The sequence below is a fragment of the Vigna unguiculata genome, chromosome 11, assembly GCF_037176805.1.
Source record: "Vigna unguiculata cultivar grain cowpea cultivar isolate G323 ecotype 2 chromosome 11, ASM3717680v1, whole genome shotgun sequence".
NCBI classification, from domain to species: Eukaryota; Viridiplantae; Streptophyta; class Magnoliopsida; order Fabales; family Fabaceae; genus Vigna; species Vigna unguiculata.
In genome coordinates, this window is record NC_140802.1 from 37,393,827 (window position 1) to 37,411,519 (window position 17,693).

Sequence of the window (17,693 nt, forward strand, 5' to 3'; positions counted from 1 at the left end):
TGTTAGGATGGAGGGGATTGGGTGTTTAATAATAGTCAGCTCAATCCTCTAGAAGATAAAATGGAGATATCCATCTCCAAACAAAATATAAAATATTTACTGTAGTATTTCTGTAAATAGTCAAAAAAAGTACAATCATATTTTATCCTAATTACTTATGCCATATAGATTATTAATTACATAACGCAGCACACTTGTCATGGTTACATAGTATCCCATATAATTAACAAACACTTATGCTCAAATTAAACCAAAGTCAATCCACTTAATAATATGTGGTCGCAATTATCTTCGAAAATAAGACGCAATCTCAAACATTTTTTTACAAAAAATATGCGCCATCGAAGCTTGGAATCAACAAAGCCATTCCTTTACCACTGCAAATCTCATCTTTATAAGTATCATCAATACTATCTTCTACGAGGAACGGCTCAGACCAAAAATCACCACTGAATTCTTTGTACGATACTAATGGAGGAACACCATCTTCTTCATCATTAAGCGAATAGTTTTCTCCTTCTGGTGTTTCTGCGGAAATGGCCATTGAACTTTCTAAAATATGAGGGAAGATATCACCACTATTTCCTCCTAGTTTTTCAGAATTTTCATATTCACGACTCTCCTTTAAATTTCCTTCAAAACTGTTGTTATCGCATGCCCTGGACTTCAACTCAGATGCTGTGATTTCATTCATCTTCAAGCTCTTCTTCAGATGGCTATGCCAATAGTTCTTTACCTCGTTGTCTGTTCTTCCAGGAAGTTTTTCAGCAATCAAGGACCATCTATGAAGTCAACACCATATATCAAAATTCTATTAATAACTCTATATATCAGGTTTAGATTAGGGTTGAGTTGAGTTTTAACTTTTAACACACACATATATATACCTATTTCCAAATTGTTGGTGTAATCTGATGATTATTTCTTCTTCCTCTCGGGTGTAGTTCCCGTGTTTTAGATTTGGTCTCAAGTAATTCAACCATCGAAGTCTGCAACTTTTCCCACACCTTGCTAAACCTGCAACAAAAATATACAAAAGCAACGTTGAAACCTCATCACAATGTTTACCATTATAAGCATTGATCATGATCATGATCTTAGAGAATAATAATACCTGCAAACTTGGGGAGTTGACGCCAATTAGAGTGACCATATCTGTGAACATAAGCTCTTAATTTATCATCTTCTTCTTTGCTCCATGCACCTTTCTTCATTCCATTTTTGTCATAGAAAGGAGTTCTTACCATCTCTTAAGTAAAGATTTCTCCAAATCCCAGAAAACTTATGAAGCACAGTCTTCAGACTTTCTTTGGGGAATATATATAAACTAAAACGCGTTTCATCTATAGATTAATAGTTCCCTAAATTAAACAACCCTAAAATAGATTAAAAAATGGACCAAAACCCAATCTAGGTCCACGCATTAATTTACTAGTTGTTTACCATCATTTTTTTTTTTTGCTCTCCATTTCCTGATGTCACTGAATTATAATGTTAAAATATAGATGTGAATGCAGTATTTGATTTTATTGTTGGATAATCATGTGTTGTGTGTAAGTAATACCACTTCATGATATTGTTTTATGTGAATTTCAGAGTCTTTGCATAAATAATTAATTTTTATTAGATTGAACACGGATCATAAACTAATTCTTGTCACTTGACTGTGATTAAAATAAAATAAAAAATAGACTCTGAGAGAAAGAAAGAGTATATATTATTATATATATATATTTTATCAATGGATTTTTATTGATGACTTGGAATTTCGGTTAAGCAAATCTTCTCAGTTTAAACACATTGAAAATGGAAACCTGTGCTGCGTAATTAAATGTCAACCTTTTCACACAATCTTAATCTAATTAACTTATTCTAGAAATTAATCAAATAGAATAAAATACTATTAAGAATTTATGAAGGAACAGTTTTACTAATGCAAAGTCCTTGATATCCGAGATCCAAGTTCAGAAATGAAAAATGAAAAGGAAGGAACTAAAAGAAAGAAAAGATGTGAAAACAAAAGTCAAAAGTTGATGAATAAACCATAAAAAAAAAAAAAAAAGGAATGCATAAACATTTTACTGCGTGCAAAGACTTTCGGTAGAATTTTTGACTGAACATTCGGCATCTTTGAAATGTTTGCATTGGATGTATCTGAATGAAGGATTTGGACTTAAAAGTTGTTTTTCTTGGAAACTCTGCATTGGATTTATCCAAGTGACTTTGATGAAAACAAGATTAGCAGTAGCTTATGACTGTAATTAAAACTTTTAATTTCACACAATTACATATGACGAAGACTCTCATATTTGAATATTTTAATATATTGTTCTTAGTTCTTAAATTCAAATCGTTCTCATGTGCAACCCAATTGGTTTAAGGGCCAAATGAATCGGGTTGGTATTGATCGATGGATTAAAATTCATGATCCGACCTATCTATTTTCTCACAAGTTCAAACTCGTCGGAGTTTGAGTCGTTCTTCTAATCTTATTTCTTTCTACACTAAGAAAGATTCATTTGACGATTGGATCATACTGTTCAATTTATAGAATCATATATACCGAGTCTGGACATAAAAACACTACATGCAACCAAGAGAAGTCACATACACTCACATGTTAGATTGAAGCTTAAAGGAAGGAAAAATTGACTAACCCAAATAAAAAAATTGATCGAAATTTTGTAGTACTTGACAAGAGAAACACTTTCAGGGTCTTTGATTCTTAAAAAGATAAAAGGTGATCAAGCAATCTAAGAAAAAGGTCATAGAAAATTAGGGAAAGAGTTTTAAAAGTGGTTACTGTCTTGAAAAAATGAGAACTCATACTTTTTTTATTTATAATATTTTCCTAACTTCAATTTCTTGTTTTTTTCAGTATTCGTTCTTCAACTTTCATATTGCTCTTAAACTAATTTCCTGAATTCATCATCTAATATTTATTTTTAAGGTGTTGATGGCTCACATAAAAGAACGTCTTAAAATATATGTTAGTAATAAAATGTAGAAATTATACAGAAGTCAAAATCGAAATAGGTATTTACTATTTTTTTTTTTTTGTTGAATAAAAGTGTAGGTAGGTAAAAAGGAGAACTTACCATATATAGATATATGTCATGACAGTTTCTTTCTGCACTTCCACATAAAATTATTTTCTCATTTTGTCCTATATAGATTATGTAATATGAAAATAAATAAAAAAATTGAAATTGTGTTTGTTGAAACTTGTTAGGTTGTATAATTTGGATGTTAAAAATGATACTTGGTTATACAAATAACGGAATTTGGAAAATTATCTTTTTGAATTACATAAAATGTTCTGACTTTTGAATTATATAATAAATAATCGAAAATAATTTTTAAATTATATAATTTAAAAATCATTTCATTTTTTAGAGCTGCCAAAACGAATAATTTGACTCGACCCGACTCAACCCACCACAGGTTGATGATTTAGTAAGCCAACTCAACCCGACTCATTTTTTAGCGAGTCAAAAAAAATTCGAACCCAGCCCGGCCTACCACGAGTTAGCGGGTTAAACGAGTTGGCTCACGGGTTCATATAATTAAAAAAATACATTTTTTTATTTTTTTTCAGTCAAAACTAAATTATAATTCTAATTAAAATCTAAATAAACTTTAATACAATCCTAATACAAACCAAAATAAAAAAAATACAAATTATTTATGTGTTGGTTAAAAAAACAATCTAACATGACTCAAATGTAAAACCCAACTTAATAAAAAACACTTGTGTGACCATTTTATCTGCGGGTTTGTGGGCCAACCCGGCTCACCACGGGTTCAACCCGGGTGAACTGGGTTCTAGATGAGCCGGGTCAAAAATCAAGCCGTATTGAAATTTATAAAAAAATTTCAACCCAACCCGGTCCGAACCCGTGGTGAGCTGAGTTGGCTCACAAATTCCAACCCATTTTGACATCTCTAATTTTTTGATTATATAATCTAAAATTTAATTTTTACTTTTAGATTTTACAATTCGGAAGTTTTCTTATAAAAATTTCCTTTTTAGATTGTATAACATGGAAGTGAAAAAAATTACTTATTAATTCAGGATAAAATGGGAAATTTCTTTTATATAAGAATACAGGAAGAAAGTTATGGAGGTGGAGAAGGAAAGTATCAATATGCAGGACGTGGCTATGAATTGGGCGCGTAGCTCACCTGCTGGACCCTTTATTTGGCCCAAATAATTATAGCATTTTTCTAATAGTTATTAACGTCATTTATGATCTTAAAACCTAAATAACTAATTCCAATAATGTTCTTCACCCAGAAATAAGTTTTAATATAAAAATAAATAAATTATTGCCAGAATAGAAGAATTAACTAATTACGCAGCGTATTATTTGTGTTAAAATCAAATTTTTCCATTAACATTTATAATTTTAATAGACAAAACCCAAATAAAAGTATAACATAAGTACTTGTATCAGCATTTTGAAATGCATACAAATCACTTATAATACTTTTTGTAATTTTACCTTAACCCAAAGCAAAAATTGTTGGTGTTGTTTCCCTGTTAGACCTGATTGATTCTTCTTTCACACTTTCTAGATCTTAAAGTTGATAATATGATCTAAAGTTATACTTTTAGATAATTTAATTATTTTGCTACTATTTAAAAAATATTATATAAAAATAATTTTAGAAAAATATAATATGAGATGTACATATTTGTCTTCGTCATATCTCCATCCCATTTAAATTATAAAAATATTCACAATTAATTAATTATATATATATATATATATATATATATATATATATATATATATATATATTACTGCACACTTTATATTTTTTATTTCTTCTAATTGTTTGATTTGTCATAATTCATGAAATTTATTCGCATGTCCAATGTATTTTTCATCTTATCACAACATTTATGCAATTATATTCAAATGATGTATGTCAATTGAATATTTTTTATATCTCACATTTGAATATTTTTATTTTTTAATATTTTTATTTATTATATATTTTTCTTTTAAATGAGAATGTTTAACACTTTCAATTTTAGTGTCTAAAAGTATAAAACTTTCATTTACTAGGTAATATAAAAAATTTATCTTCTTTACTATTTTATTATTAGTTTTTGTTTCATTTGAATAATTCTTTTGTTTGCTAAAATAATTTTTGTTATTTCTCAACTACTGACTATGTTGATATTTGAAAACTCTAAGGCATTTTTTTATCTTATCATATCCTTAATTATATATATTTTTTTTCTTTATGCGATTTTATTCAATAGTTTGTTTCTAAGGTAGACATTTAATAATTTTTAGTATTTTTATTTGTTTTTTATTTTTATCATGTAGAATACTATTTTGATATATTTTATATAATTATTTTTTATTTTCTAACTCATTATTAATCTTACTGTAAAATAACTGTATAAATAAATTTTATTAATACTATAATATAAAAATTTAATGTAATTGCTATTAAATTTTTTTTATCACTATCCAAAATATATTGAAGTTCAAAAGATACATGATCTATGTTAAAATTTTATTATTACTAGTTTAATATTTGTTTTTTTTGCATGATTTTGATCAATTGATGTATTATAACTTTTATTAGAGTATAAATAAGATATTCATTAGAACTTAAAAAATTGAACTAAATAGACATTTAAAATAGATTTTTTTTTTGAATATTTATTTTCCTTTTATATTTTTGTAAAAATATTTTTAAATTTCATCAACTAGTTTCCATTAATGTTTGCAAATTTAATAAATATTTTGGTTCTCATAAAATTTTATTTGGTATTCTAATTTGAAACGTATACAATTATAATTTCTTTCTAAATATTTGATATTGAAGAAACAATCATCCTCTTAATATTGAATATTTGATAATTTATGTGTTCATTTACCATAATTTTTTTATTATTTTATAAAAATTAATCAATTAATATTGAAATAGTAAGACAATGGATACGGGTATGAGTACGAGAATATACCCGTTACTCGATGGGCATGAGGATGAGTCAAAAATTTGATACCCGTTAGGTTTAGGTATGAGGATGGAGATGTATTTTCTTTATAGGGATGAGTATGGGATAGCAAAACTCGTTCCGTCCCACCCTGTTGTCATCCCTAGTCAAAAACATAGTTTCATGACTAACTAACAAAGATGTTTCATAACCGACTAAACATGGTCTCATAAAGTATATGGATGAAATAGACTTGTATTTAGTTTAGGGAGTAAACACAATTTTTTTAATATAAGGAAAAAAGACATATTTAACTCTATGATTCTAATATCATTGAATATTCTATTATAATTTATTATTGTTATTATTATTATTATTATTATTATTATTATTATTATTATTATTTTTAGTACTAATTTATCTTTCTTCTATTATTTTATTTATATCATGCATTAGTTATATTTATTTATTTATATTTACATTCAATTATGATTGGTATACTGTATGGGCGAGTTAGTCAAGTCGAGAGTGGCAGGCTGCTCAACTCAACAAGAACCGATCACGAAGGGTACTTCTAAGAAGGTTTCTAGAGATTCTATCGACTTGTTGGTTATAACACACCTTTAACTGATTATGGGAAATTATGTGCCTATTACCACATATTCAATTTTTTAGTCATTGTCATCTTACTGAGAATTACAATTGGGACTCCACAACCTGCCATCAGGGAACACACTCGGCTTAGGACATGCTAACCTTTGTACCATTCCTATAAATAAGTGAGCTCGCTCGCACCGTGTAGTTCCTTCAAGGAGACGTCAATTGGACTGTGCACAAGATTCCAATCTTTGTCCTTTATACAAATTATGTGTCGTCTATCGGTCGACCGAACAGTACACCTAAAAGTCAGTTAATCATTTAATTAAAATAAATAGGTAAGTAATCAGGATTAAGGAGGATTGAGCCGTTTAGGCCGACCCTGATCACGGGCCCATGAGCAAAACTATAATAAATATAGGTCAAATGTATGGTTGTTGAGAATTTTATCTTGCATTAATTATAACAACTTATTACTTTAATTGATAGATCATATGCTAACTTTAGCATCGTACCTTTAAGAAGTACCCCCCGATCGGTTGACAAACATGAACATCAGACAAAGAGCAAGACAAGAGACTAGAAAGACTTAAAAATTGTTTAAGTCGACATTCGACTCGACACCCGAAACATTTTTGCATCCATCGTGAGACTGAGCTATCATTTTTCTCAAAAACCTACATGGTGACTACACACACCAAAGATCTTGGATACTCCACTACTCGTTCATTGAAGGGTTTGACACTCGAGAAGTATGATTTATTGTGTTATTTTATGGATCATGGTAAAATTTATTTATCTCAAATAAATATTACAAAACTAATTCAAATAATTTTCATATATTGAAAAACACATAAAAATTCAAAGACTTTATTTTGTAAAATAGTTTATAAGCCTATTAAAATTTGTGAAGTAATTTTGCATAAAAGAAATATTAGGAGGTGAATTTAAATTTAATTCACCGTTACAAAATTGGATTTTAAAAAAAAAATTATTCTCCTTTATATTATGTAAGATATTTGTAAGTTGTCCAATAATAAATAATATAAATTTTAATATTATATTAAAAGATAAATTTATAATTAATTTATCTTTACAAAACTACTTATAAAATAATTAAAAAATTATCTTATTTATATACTATAAATTATTCTAATTAATAATTAGGATTAAATATATTTTTTGTCCCTTATCTATAGGAAAAATTAAAATTAGTATATCTTGGAAACTTTGATCCTATAGTCTTTCAATTTTAGGAATTGTGCTTATTTAATCATTTGAATCAATATTTATTAAATTTATTTAACATTTAACACGTATTTTCATGAAATTTATTTGAAATATTAAATAAATTTAATAAAATTTAGTTTAAAAAATTAAATTCAGACGATTTTAAAGTTAATAGACTAAATTGAATCAAAAATTTTGAAAGGGACTGATTCTAATTTTTATTGAAAATTAAAAAAAAAATATATATATATATATTTAACCCTAATTAATTTATGAGCAAAATCCTGAAAAGGAAAAAAAAAAACAAAAAAATTAGTAACGACATCGTAAAAAGAAAAAGAAGAAAAACCAAAACTGACTTAAGTAGGGTATTGTTTTGGCGTACCAGGAATAGTGGTTTTCTGTTCTTACTGTGACCAGCTGACTTGAAATCTTTAAATTCGACGAAAACGTGTTTCATCTCCAAATTCTTAGACTCGTGTTCAAAAAGAGAAACATCATTGTCAAACATTATTAATTTGTTGTTACTGTTTTGAAAGAATTGCTCCTTCCGAGAAGGAGAAGGACAAAGATAGAAAGACTTGGAATTCCAAGTCACAGTCAAGCTGCTCCGTGCTCCATGTCACACCACTTTAATTCACCTTTTCTTTCTCGCTTTCCCTCATTATTCAAATCTACTACTCATTAAATACTTTTATTGCATTCCCATTATTCAAGTCTACTACTCATTAAATGCTTTTATTGCATAAATAAATTATTAGGAAACGTCTTATTCATACAGTTTTTAGACTCAAATATATCTCATTTCGTGTTCTACAAAATTTTATACCATTCCTCTACTTCATTCTCTAATAATTTTTCAGTATAACTTTACGATATTGAAAGTTTAGTTTTGGTTAGAAAATACTATACTAACAAATATTAATAAATTATTAGTAACTAAAGCATAATACGTCAACATTTATCACATTTTAATAAATTTTGAAATTTTCATTTAATTAAACTGTAAATTTAATTAAACATGAAAAGGAAAAAGAGTCATCTGTTTTCATATACGAATTCATGAAAAGTAAGAGAAAGAAGATGACAAAAAAATATTTTATACCGTTTTAAAAAAATTATATGCATAAATGGGAAAATGGACACTTTTAAAGAATCAGAACAGACCATATATATCAATTATTTCAAAATTGAGATCTTTATTTCAAAATTGAGATGTTTTTTAAAATTTTAAAATTGTCACTTATTTTAATTATTTTATTTTATACTGATATCTAGGTGTTGATTGTTTCAAAATTGAGACATATACAGGTTAAATGCTTCCGTTTTTTTAAAATTGAAACCTATAATAAAATTTTAAAAATTGTACTATTTTTGTTAATTAATTTACTTAAAGTAGATGTTTAGGCCTTAATTATTAAAGAAACCAACTTAGGCCAAAGGTTAGAAGCGGACCTATGAAGGGATATAGGAGGTCATGGTCGTCCAAAATTTTTATATCTACATAATTTAATTAATATATAATTTAAATGTATATTTAAAAATTAATATTTTTAATATTTTAAAATTTTAAAATTTTTTATATATCTATATTTAATATATTTTTATTCTTTTTTCTTTGTTTTTCACATTTTCAATTTTACCTTTTTAATATTTTTAAAAATAAAACTAATTATTTTATTAACATTATCTTTCAAGTGATCACTTATTTAATTTAATCATTTTTCTATTTAACTATTTTTATTTGAAACTTAACTATTATAAATGAAAAATAATTATAGTAAAATTATAAAAACTATTTGTATTTATTTTATAATTATAATTATAACAATAATTATAATTTTATTATTTTTTATTATCTTAAAAAAAGTAAATACAATGTTTTTACCAGTTTATATAAATATTTTGAAATTAATCTTTTAATTTTTATTTTCGTTCAAAAATGTGAAGTTAGTCCTCCAATTTTTTTAGTTCCAATTTATTCTCGATTTTTGAAAAAATGATGCAATTTGGTTATTTTTCATTAAATTTTTTGAATCAAATTAAGATTTTTTAATCAAAATTGAAGTTGTGAATAAAGATGATTTGCTTTGTTTGTGTAACTGACCTAATCTTAGAGTCAGTCGTGATAACAAATTGCATCAATTTTTAAAAAAATTGAACCAAATTGAGGCTAAAAAAAATAGAAAACCAACTTGACATTTTTTAACAAAAAATGGAACAAAAGAGTAATTCAACCAAAATTTTGGCACCCCCGAAATATTGGTCGAAGATCCGCCACTGCCTAAGGCTTTTTAATAATTGAGTCCTATAACCTTGGGTTAAATTTTGCAAAAAAATGCAGAGTCTTCATTTCTTATTTTTCTTTGTAAAATTTGTTGTTGTTGTGCATTTTTCTTTGTCTTCATTGCTTCTTCTCCCAACTACTTTGTGATTCTTCTTCTTTTTCTTATTGATTTCTTCTTCTTCTTCTTCTTTTCTGCGTCGTTCTCCATCATTCTTCCTACCCTTTATTCTCTGTCACGTAAGTGAAGAACTTCAATATATTACCACTCAACGTCTGGTGAGTGTTTTGTTTTGAATTTTCTTGCATTTTTTTATAGAGTTCATATCTTTCTTGAGTTCTTGTTTTGTAAAGTTTGAACTTTTTTTCAGCGATTGTTGTTAAGGTACCATTGCATTGTGACGAGATTGATTAGCTCTCCAGAATACGTCCAAGATTGCATCCTCCTCCATCTCCATTGTTGCTCAACTTTCACACTCTGAAATTCTTATTATTTATTATTATTATTATTATTATTATTATTTATTAATGATTTTATGTTTTGGTTCTCTAGAACTGAGACTTAAGATTGAAGTTTATGTCTTAGTTGATATTTGATGCCAAAATTCACACCTTTTCACTTCATCCGGATATGTTTCTGTTGTCGAACAGTGTATAATGGTCAAAACAACGGGTGTCAAAGCCTTTTTCCACACTAATTTTTTTCTAATATTAAAGAAAATATTTTACAACATGCAATTTAATTAAATAAAAATCTTATAATATTACTTACGTGATTTCGTCTACGCGTTTCGCTAATATTCCTATAGATAGATAATACTACTTGATGGAATTTTCGTTCTTGATTAATTTAAGTTCCCGCACGTTTGTATAACTATAGTAATCAATAGTAGTATTCATAATTGAATTTAGCACACTCAAGCACATAATTAATTATTGATTTATGTACCGAGTCACGACAACATAGGGTGACATACACCAAAAGAAATAAGCGTAAGCATGTTGCGTCAAAGAATCATCACATTATTCATATCGTTCTTATCAATTATCGAAGTTGTTTCATTCTAGTTTCAATGAATCTCCGTATTAGAAGGATTGACCAAGATAAATCCTAATTAAAAGCCGTTCATCAGTATTTTATTTAGAGTCATATACTAAGAAGAATCAGACAAGAACCATTTTTTTTTTTATTATTTCGTATTTTCTAGACAACAAAACATAAATTATGTGCTTCCAACAACACAGTAGATTTTGAATTATATACGAGTAATAGGAAAACGGGTAGCTCGGCCCATTTGGCCGTTGCTTTTGATCTGGTCCGTAAAAAATAGATCGACAAGCTAGAAATTTTGACCAGTTTCACCATAGGTCAGTTATTTTTTTTTATTTATATTTTTTCATTTTTTATTTTAGTATATATTAAAATATATTTAATCATACTAATATTTTTAATTGAATAAATTAAAAAAACTATTACTTATATATATGTGTTATTTTTTCCAGGTGTAACACTCTTCGGTAATCATAGATCTATTCTCTGGAGTTAGAGATGTCAAAATATGTATCAATCCGTGAACCAATCCTGCTCATCACGGGTTTGAACCGAGCTGAACTGAGAAAAAATCAGTTTTTTTAAAAGTGGGTTGAACTCAACCCGGCTCACTTAACCCACAGGTTAAATGGATTCGAGCCAGATTGAAGGTGGGTTGATCCACTTAATCCACAATTTTTTTACAATTTTTTTAATAATTATTTAGTACTTCTAATTATATATGTTCACAATTTCATATTTTTAAATGCTAGAATATTGCTCAATAATATTTAAATAGTTTGAATGTTTAATTAATTTGATTGTCAAGTTATATACGTTGATACTTTAATATTTAACTATAATCTTTATAATAAATTACTTTCTAAATTAGCATGACACAAATTTGTAGTTTTTTTTTATTTATATTTTGTTGAATAACATGACAGAAAATGTGTAATATTACTCATGCTTTCTTGGACTATATAGACACTATTATTGGAAACAATTCATCATATATTGGTGGTAAGCATGATGAAGACATTGGTTCTTAATTTTACTGTAGTTGTTATCTCATGAGTTGCTTAAAAATTAAAATATTTGAATACTTAAAAATTAATAAATAAATAATATTTTTATGTGAGTTGGTGAACTAACCGACTTAATCCACCAACTCATAGTAGGTTGAGCCGGATCAAAATTCATGACTCACATTCACTATTAAGTAAACCGGATTAAATTCACTCATTTTTAACCTAACTCTTAATGAATCAACTTGTATGAGTCGGGTCAAATCCCTTGATTGTAACTATTTCTATTTCTATTTCGCCTAGTGTCATAGTCAATTGCAGTATTGCAATAAAATTTGCAGCTCATTTCCCCCACAACGTTTTATTATTTATATGCTTGTTATTCTCTTACTCCATTTTAGGAATGACGTAAAAATTTTGAGAAAAAAAATCATAATGAAGGCTGGATAGATATTTTAATTGATATATACAAATAACGGGTATAAATATTTAATTATCCACCTATTAATACTATTAATAGGGTGATTCACCACCTGCTGACAATTATTAGTTAATTTTATTTGAATTTTTGTAAATCAAGTGATTAAAACAAGATTATTAATGTGTCATAGTCAAGTGCTGTACAAAATTTGCAACTTATTTCTCCCGCAAGCTTTTATTATTTGTATGCTTGTTATTCCGTCTTACTCCATTTTAGAAATGACAAAAGAAAATTATGTTTGAGATTTCCAGAAAAAATTTGTGACAAATGTTAGGTGGACATCTGTAATAGGTAAGTATGGATATTTAACTGTCTGTTTGCTGATAGAGCAATAAATATTACGGATATTCATTACACAATAATAATGATTAGTGAATTTTATTTGAGATTTACTTTTTAAATAAAGTGATTAAAATAAGGTTATTAATGAAATGAATATTAATTATTGAAGAATTGAGTAAAATTTGACTTCATAGTTATATTTCTTGTATTTAAAACTATGAAATTGAAGCTATTTATTTTTTAAATTAAAATTTATATTTTGGTGCAATTCATTTATATTTTTTATAGGGGTTAAATATGTTTTTGGTCCCTTAACGTTAAGTGAAAATTGGAATTAGTCCCTTTTCGAAACCTTGGTCTAATTTAGTTCTCTAACTTTACAAATATTTGGATTTAGTTCTTTTAACCAATTTTTTTAACATTTATTTAACGTTTTAAACGTGTTTCATGAAAGCATTTGAGTGTTTATCCCGTTTGACACATTTCTGCTTCAATGTTAACTAAGAAATTGTCTTAAAATACGTTTGAAACGTCAAATAAACTTAACAAAATTTTGTTAAAAGGACTAAATCCAAAAATTTGTAAAGTTAGACGACTAAATTAGACCAAAATTTTGGAGAGGGACTGATTCCAATTTTCACTAAAAGTTAAGGGACCAAAAATATATTTAACCCTTTTTATAGAGATCAAATTTATTAACATTAACATTCTAGTGTGTAATTTTATTTGAATTATATTTTAAAATTAACTTTTTTATGTAAGTTTAGATTTAGAATACTTTTATTTAAATTAAAAATAAATAAATTAGAAAAGTATCTGCAGGTATTTATAGGTACGCACAGGTATAAACAAATTTGTGGGTATTCTTTTGTATATATCTAGTGGATATTTATAGGTACGCACAGGTATAAACAAATTTGTGGGTATTCTTTTGTATATATCTAGTGGATAGTAAGGCGAATATTGGATAGACGCTATATATTTTCGATTCGACCTATTATCATCTGTACTTCATCTTTATGGTTTTATGTTATTAGTTTTTATTCTTACTCTCCCATATAGTAAACCATGTCTCCTAACAAAATTGTTTAAGAATGGCACCTCCCCTATTGTTTTTGCATGTACCTTAATGATTATCCTTGTTCTTTACATGTCTACCTTTGCATTTCCAACTCTTAATTAACCCAATACTTATGTGAATAGTTTTCTTTTTGTGCAAGCTCATATCCATATCATCTCTATAATTTACACTATGGTTATTACTATATCTTAGAAATCTAGTTTCAATCCCTCTATTGATATTTGTTGCAATTACATTGTGTAATCCACAAGGTTGGCTATTATTAGCACACGACCTTCGTTTTGTCATACTGTATAGTTTATGAAACTTGTTACTTAGTAATATTTCACCAAACCATTTATTCTTCCAAAATTCATCTTATTACTTGATCTGACCTTCCACACAACAGGGTTATCAAACCAATTATGTTTTTGTTCTTACATCTCTCCATCATCAAGATTTATATGTTGTGTTTTTTTTGACATTTAAGCTTCTCCATGAGGCAAACTTAGACTCTAAAATATCCTTCCTTGGCCCTTGTTTTTTTACTCCTACTCCATCTTCATTTAGCTTGTAATGATATATTAGTACTACCTAATGTCTTTAATCCATGCTCCTCCCTCTTCTTTTGGTTTGCAACTTTTCTTCTACCTAATCCGTAGGTAACAGTATAAGAAAAATCTTAAATAACAATCAATTAAAAGAAAAAAAAGAATTAGTTATATTGATCACTAATTTAGATATAGTCACTATATTCACTACTGATCCGTGAACTAAATCAGTATATTTTTTAACCGTTTTATTTCTACTCTTTTAAGCAAACATTTTTGGATTTCACATTGAATGTCCATTCCTCCATTAAATGATCTATTGGTACATTAAATGTCTGCTCTTTACTATGATTATAGAAACAACAACTACCAGTATCACAACAAGAAATTTGCCAAATTTAGATTTAGGAGCGAAAGAAAAAAACTGAAACAACTTCAAAATACTTTATTTATATATAGTGTTGTTTAGCCTGACTAATACACACCTCGAATAAGTAACAGCAGTTATCTTACATCATTATTCATAACTCTGTATAATACTCTCAAAACTATGGTTTCTCTAAAAACAACTAGTGGTTTCGTTCACGAGCGTAACCTAATAGAAATGACTTTGTCCCCACAGATCATCGTAGATCGGAGTAAAATATTCAGATTCTACCTCGGAGGGGACAAGAAGTTCGCTCGGAACGTGGGACATGTCAGCCACATATGGCTGCATCCAAAAATTCTCAACCGTTGCCTCTGCATATGCATCGAGAAAACTGCCAGACCCATTATCGACAACAACACTTTCGCTGCTCGATCCATGCGGAGACATTGCACAAGAATCATGAACGCTAGTATCATCCGTGCTTTGAATCGCGCCACTAGTAGTATCTCCTGACACTATTTCACATGCTGCACTGTGGGAGATGTCATCAAGATTTAGCTCGCTCCAGAAACTCTCATTCATCGGCTCCATGTACGAATCCAGAAAACCAAAGTCACCATCTTCAAAAACCAAACTTTTCATGCTGGCAGCACTGCAATCATCTGAAGCTGTGGAGGAAAACACGCCGCTTGAAGATGACAGTGGTGAGACCGAGGCTGATGCATTATCAGAAGCCTGGGAATTGGATGGAAGAGTAACAGTAACACCACTTTGGTTGGATTCTTTGTTCTTTGATTTGAAGGCTCTAGCTTCTTCATTTGTGTGTGTGTTTTGTTCAGACCTTTTCTTGAGAGTAGTGTGCCAATGGTTTTTTATTTCGTTATCTGTTCTTCCTGGTAACTCAGCCGCAATAGCCGACCACCTGCGACCAACGGAATCATAAGATTAACATTCCAGTGTTTCAATATTCACGCCATTGAAGGGTAGATATAAGGAAATGATGATATATACCTGTTACCAAGTTTCTTGTGCATTCTGATGATGCATTCTTCTTCTTGTGGAGTGAAGTTCCCTCTTTTGACGTTAGGCCTCAGATAATTCATCCATCTCAATCTACAACTTTTCCCACATCTTGCCAGACCTAAAAATCAATGCAAAAAGGTAATTATTTTTTGGTTTTTTTACTATCTGAATAAATTTTGTTTGGGTTATTTAGTTTTGAGAAGTGTTGAAATATGTACCTGCAAACCTGGGAAGTTGGCGCCAATTCCAGGAACCATATCTAGTAACATATGCAATTAATTTTCTATCTTCCTCGGGAGTCCAAGTACCCTTCCTGAGTCCACTTTTGTCACAAGATGGGGTTCTTACCATCTTTGTGAGTCAGTGTTTACGTTTGGATGGAAGAGGAAATTTTGGTTGTGTTGAATCCAGTGTGTTGAAGCAAGAATGGTTTGTGTCTGACCAGTCACTTATTTATACTCTCACCGCGTTCACATTTCAAAACGTGTATCATGTTCAATTATACCACAAAGCACCATAATTAAGAAATACATGTGACTTCCGAATACGGGTCTTTCTCAGCTGCTAGTAACCGTTCACGTGATCATGTTTCGTACTTACTAGTCAAACAAAGTGTTTCTCTGAGCTTTCACACTTATTATTGCACTAAAATATATTGGGTGATAGCGACATCATCTGTAAACTTCTACTTAGTATCTTCCACGAACGTAACACGAAATTTGTGTCCGCTTTTGCATTTCCACACGTGACCAAAATCTACAACATAAACGCAACTCATAATTACGGTCAACTCTTGTAACCGCTCATACTTTGCACCAAAATAATATATATTTGGAGAAGTTCAACGTAATAATACAAAAAGTAACAGTTTTCACTGTGTTGATTCAATTACGCATTCAACAAAGCGAGAGCGTTTTCTCTTTTGTTTTTTCTATGATAGGGAAACTAAAATATGTACAAAATAAATATTATTTTTGAAATTGGAAATCATATATTTTTTTTAGAGAAAGTTGTTTGCGTGAAAAAAATATATGAAAAGGTATTAAAATTACTTTTAACTACTTTCAACCAACGAATTTTGTGTCATTAATCATAATGACTTCACTAAAGCTACTTTTGTTATTTCTTCTGGAAAACTTTTTTTTTTTTCAATTCTAATATTATTAAGAATAATGACTTTACTTAAAGCTACTTTTTTTTTTCTGGAATCACGATGTGGTAAATTCGGTGAAAGTATTAAAACTATTTTTTTCTTCTTCTTGGATGGTAGTTTCCTTTGCAATATCTTATTCCGGCCAAATTAATACTCAAGGATCAATCCTTCGTAAATGCATTTGTAGAAGTTTTTTTACATTATTTCATTAAAAATATATTCTCTCTCTCTCTCTCTCTCTCTTTATATATATATATATATATATATATATATATATATATATATATATATATATATATATATATATATATATATATATATATATATATATATATATATATATATATATATTCAGTATAACCCAAAACATAATTAAATTCTTTTAAAACTAATTTTATGAAAAGTAGCAGGAGAAAACCTTTAGGCTAGAAAATAGGCAATCTACTCAAAGATTATTAAACGTAAAAAAAAAAAAATCATATTTTTCTGTTTTTAAATTCTGCAACGTGATTATTTGATATTATTAAGCTGAGCAAAATTTAATGCCTGAATATATTGAATGACGAATTTCAATAAATGATTTTAGGAGATTAAAATAATATATTCCAGCAAAGTGTAACATTGAAAAAGGTTTCCAAAATA

General features: G+C 28.2%; 2 protein-coding genes across 2 annotated transcripts; both read right to left on the minus strand.

The window, feature by feature from the left end:
• Positions 1-222: 222 nt before the first annotated feature.
• LOC114170521 (transcription factor MYB63-like) lies at positions 223-1,261 on the minus strand. Its single transcript, XM_028056016.2, has 3 exons — positions 1,115-1,261; positions 888-1,017; positions 223-782 (listed from the first exon to the last, which is right to left on the minus strand). The coding sequence occupies exons 1-3, from the start codon at positions 1,245-1,247 to the stop codon at positions 323-325; spliced, it is 723 nt and encodes a 240-aa protein (XP_027911817.1). The 5' UTR covers positions 1,248-1,261; the 3' UTR covers positions 223-322.
• A 13,669-nt stretch (positions 1,262-14,930) lies between these two features.
• On the minus strand, positions 14,931-16,325 carry LOC114168757 (uncharacterized). Its single transcript, XM_028053677.2, has 3 exons — positions 16,117-16,325; positions 15,887-16,016; positions 14,931-15,797 (listed from the first exon to the last, which is right to left on the minus strand). Exons 1-3 carry the CDS (start codon positions 16,247-16,249, stop codon positions 15,101-15,103), a joined length of 960 nt encoding a protein of 319 aa, XP_027909478.1. The 5' UTR covers positions 16,250-16,325; the 3' UTR covers positions 14,931-15,100.
• Positions 16,326-17,693: the final 1,368 nt, after the last annotated feature.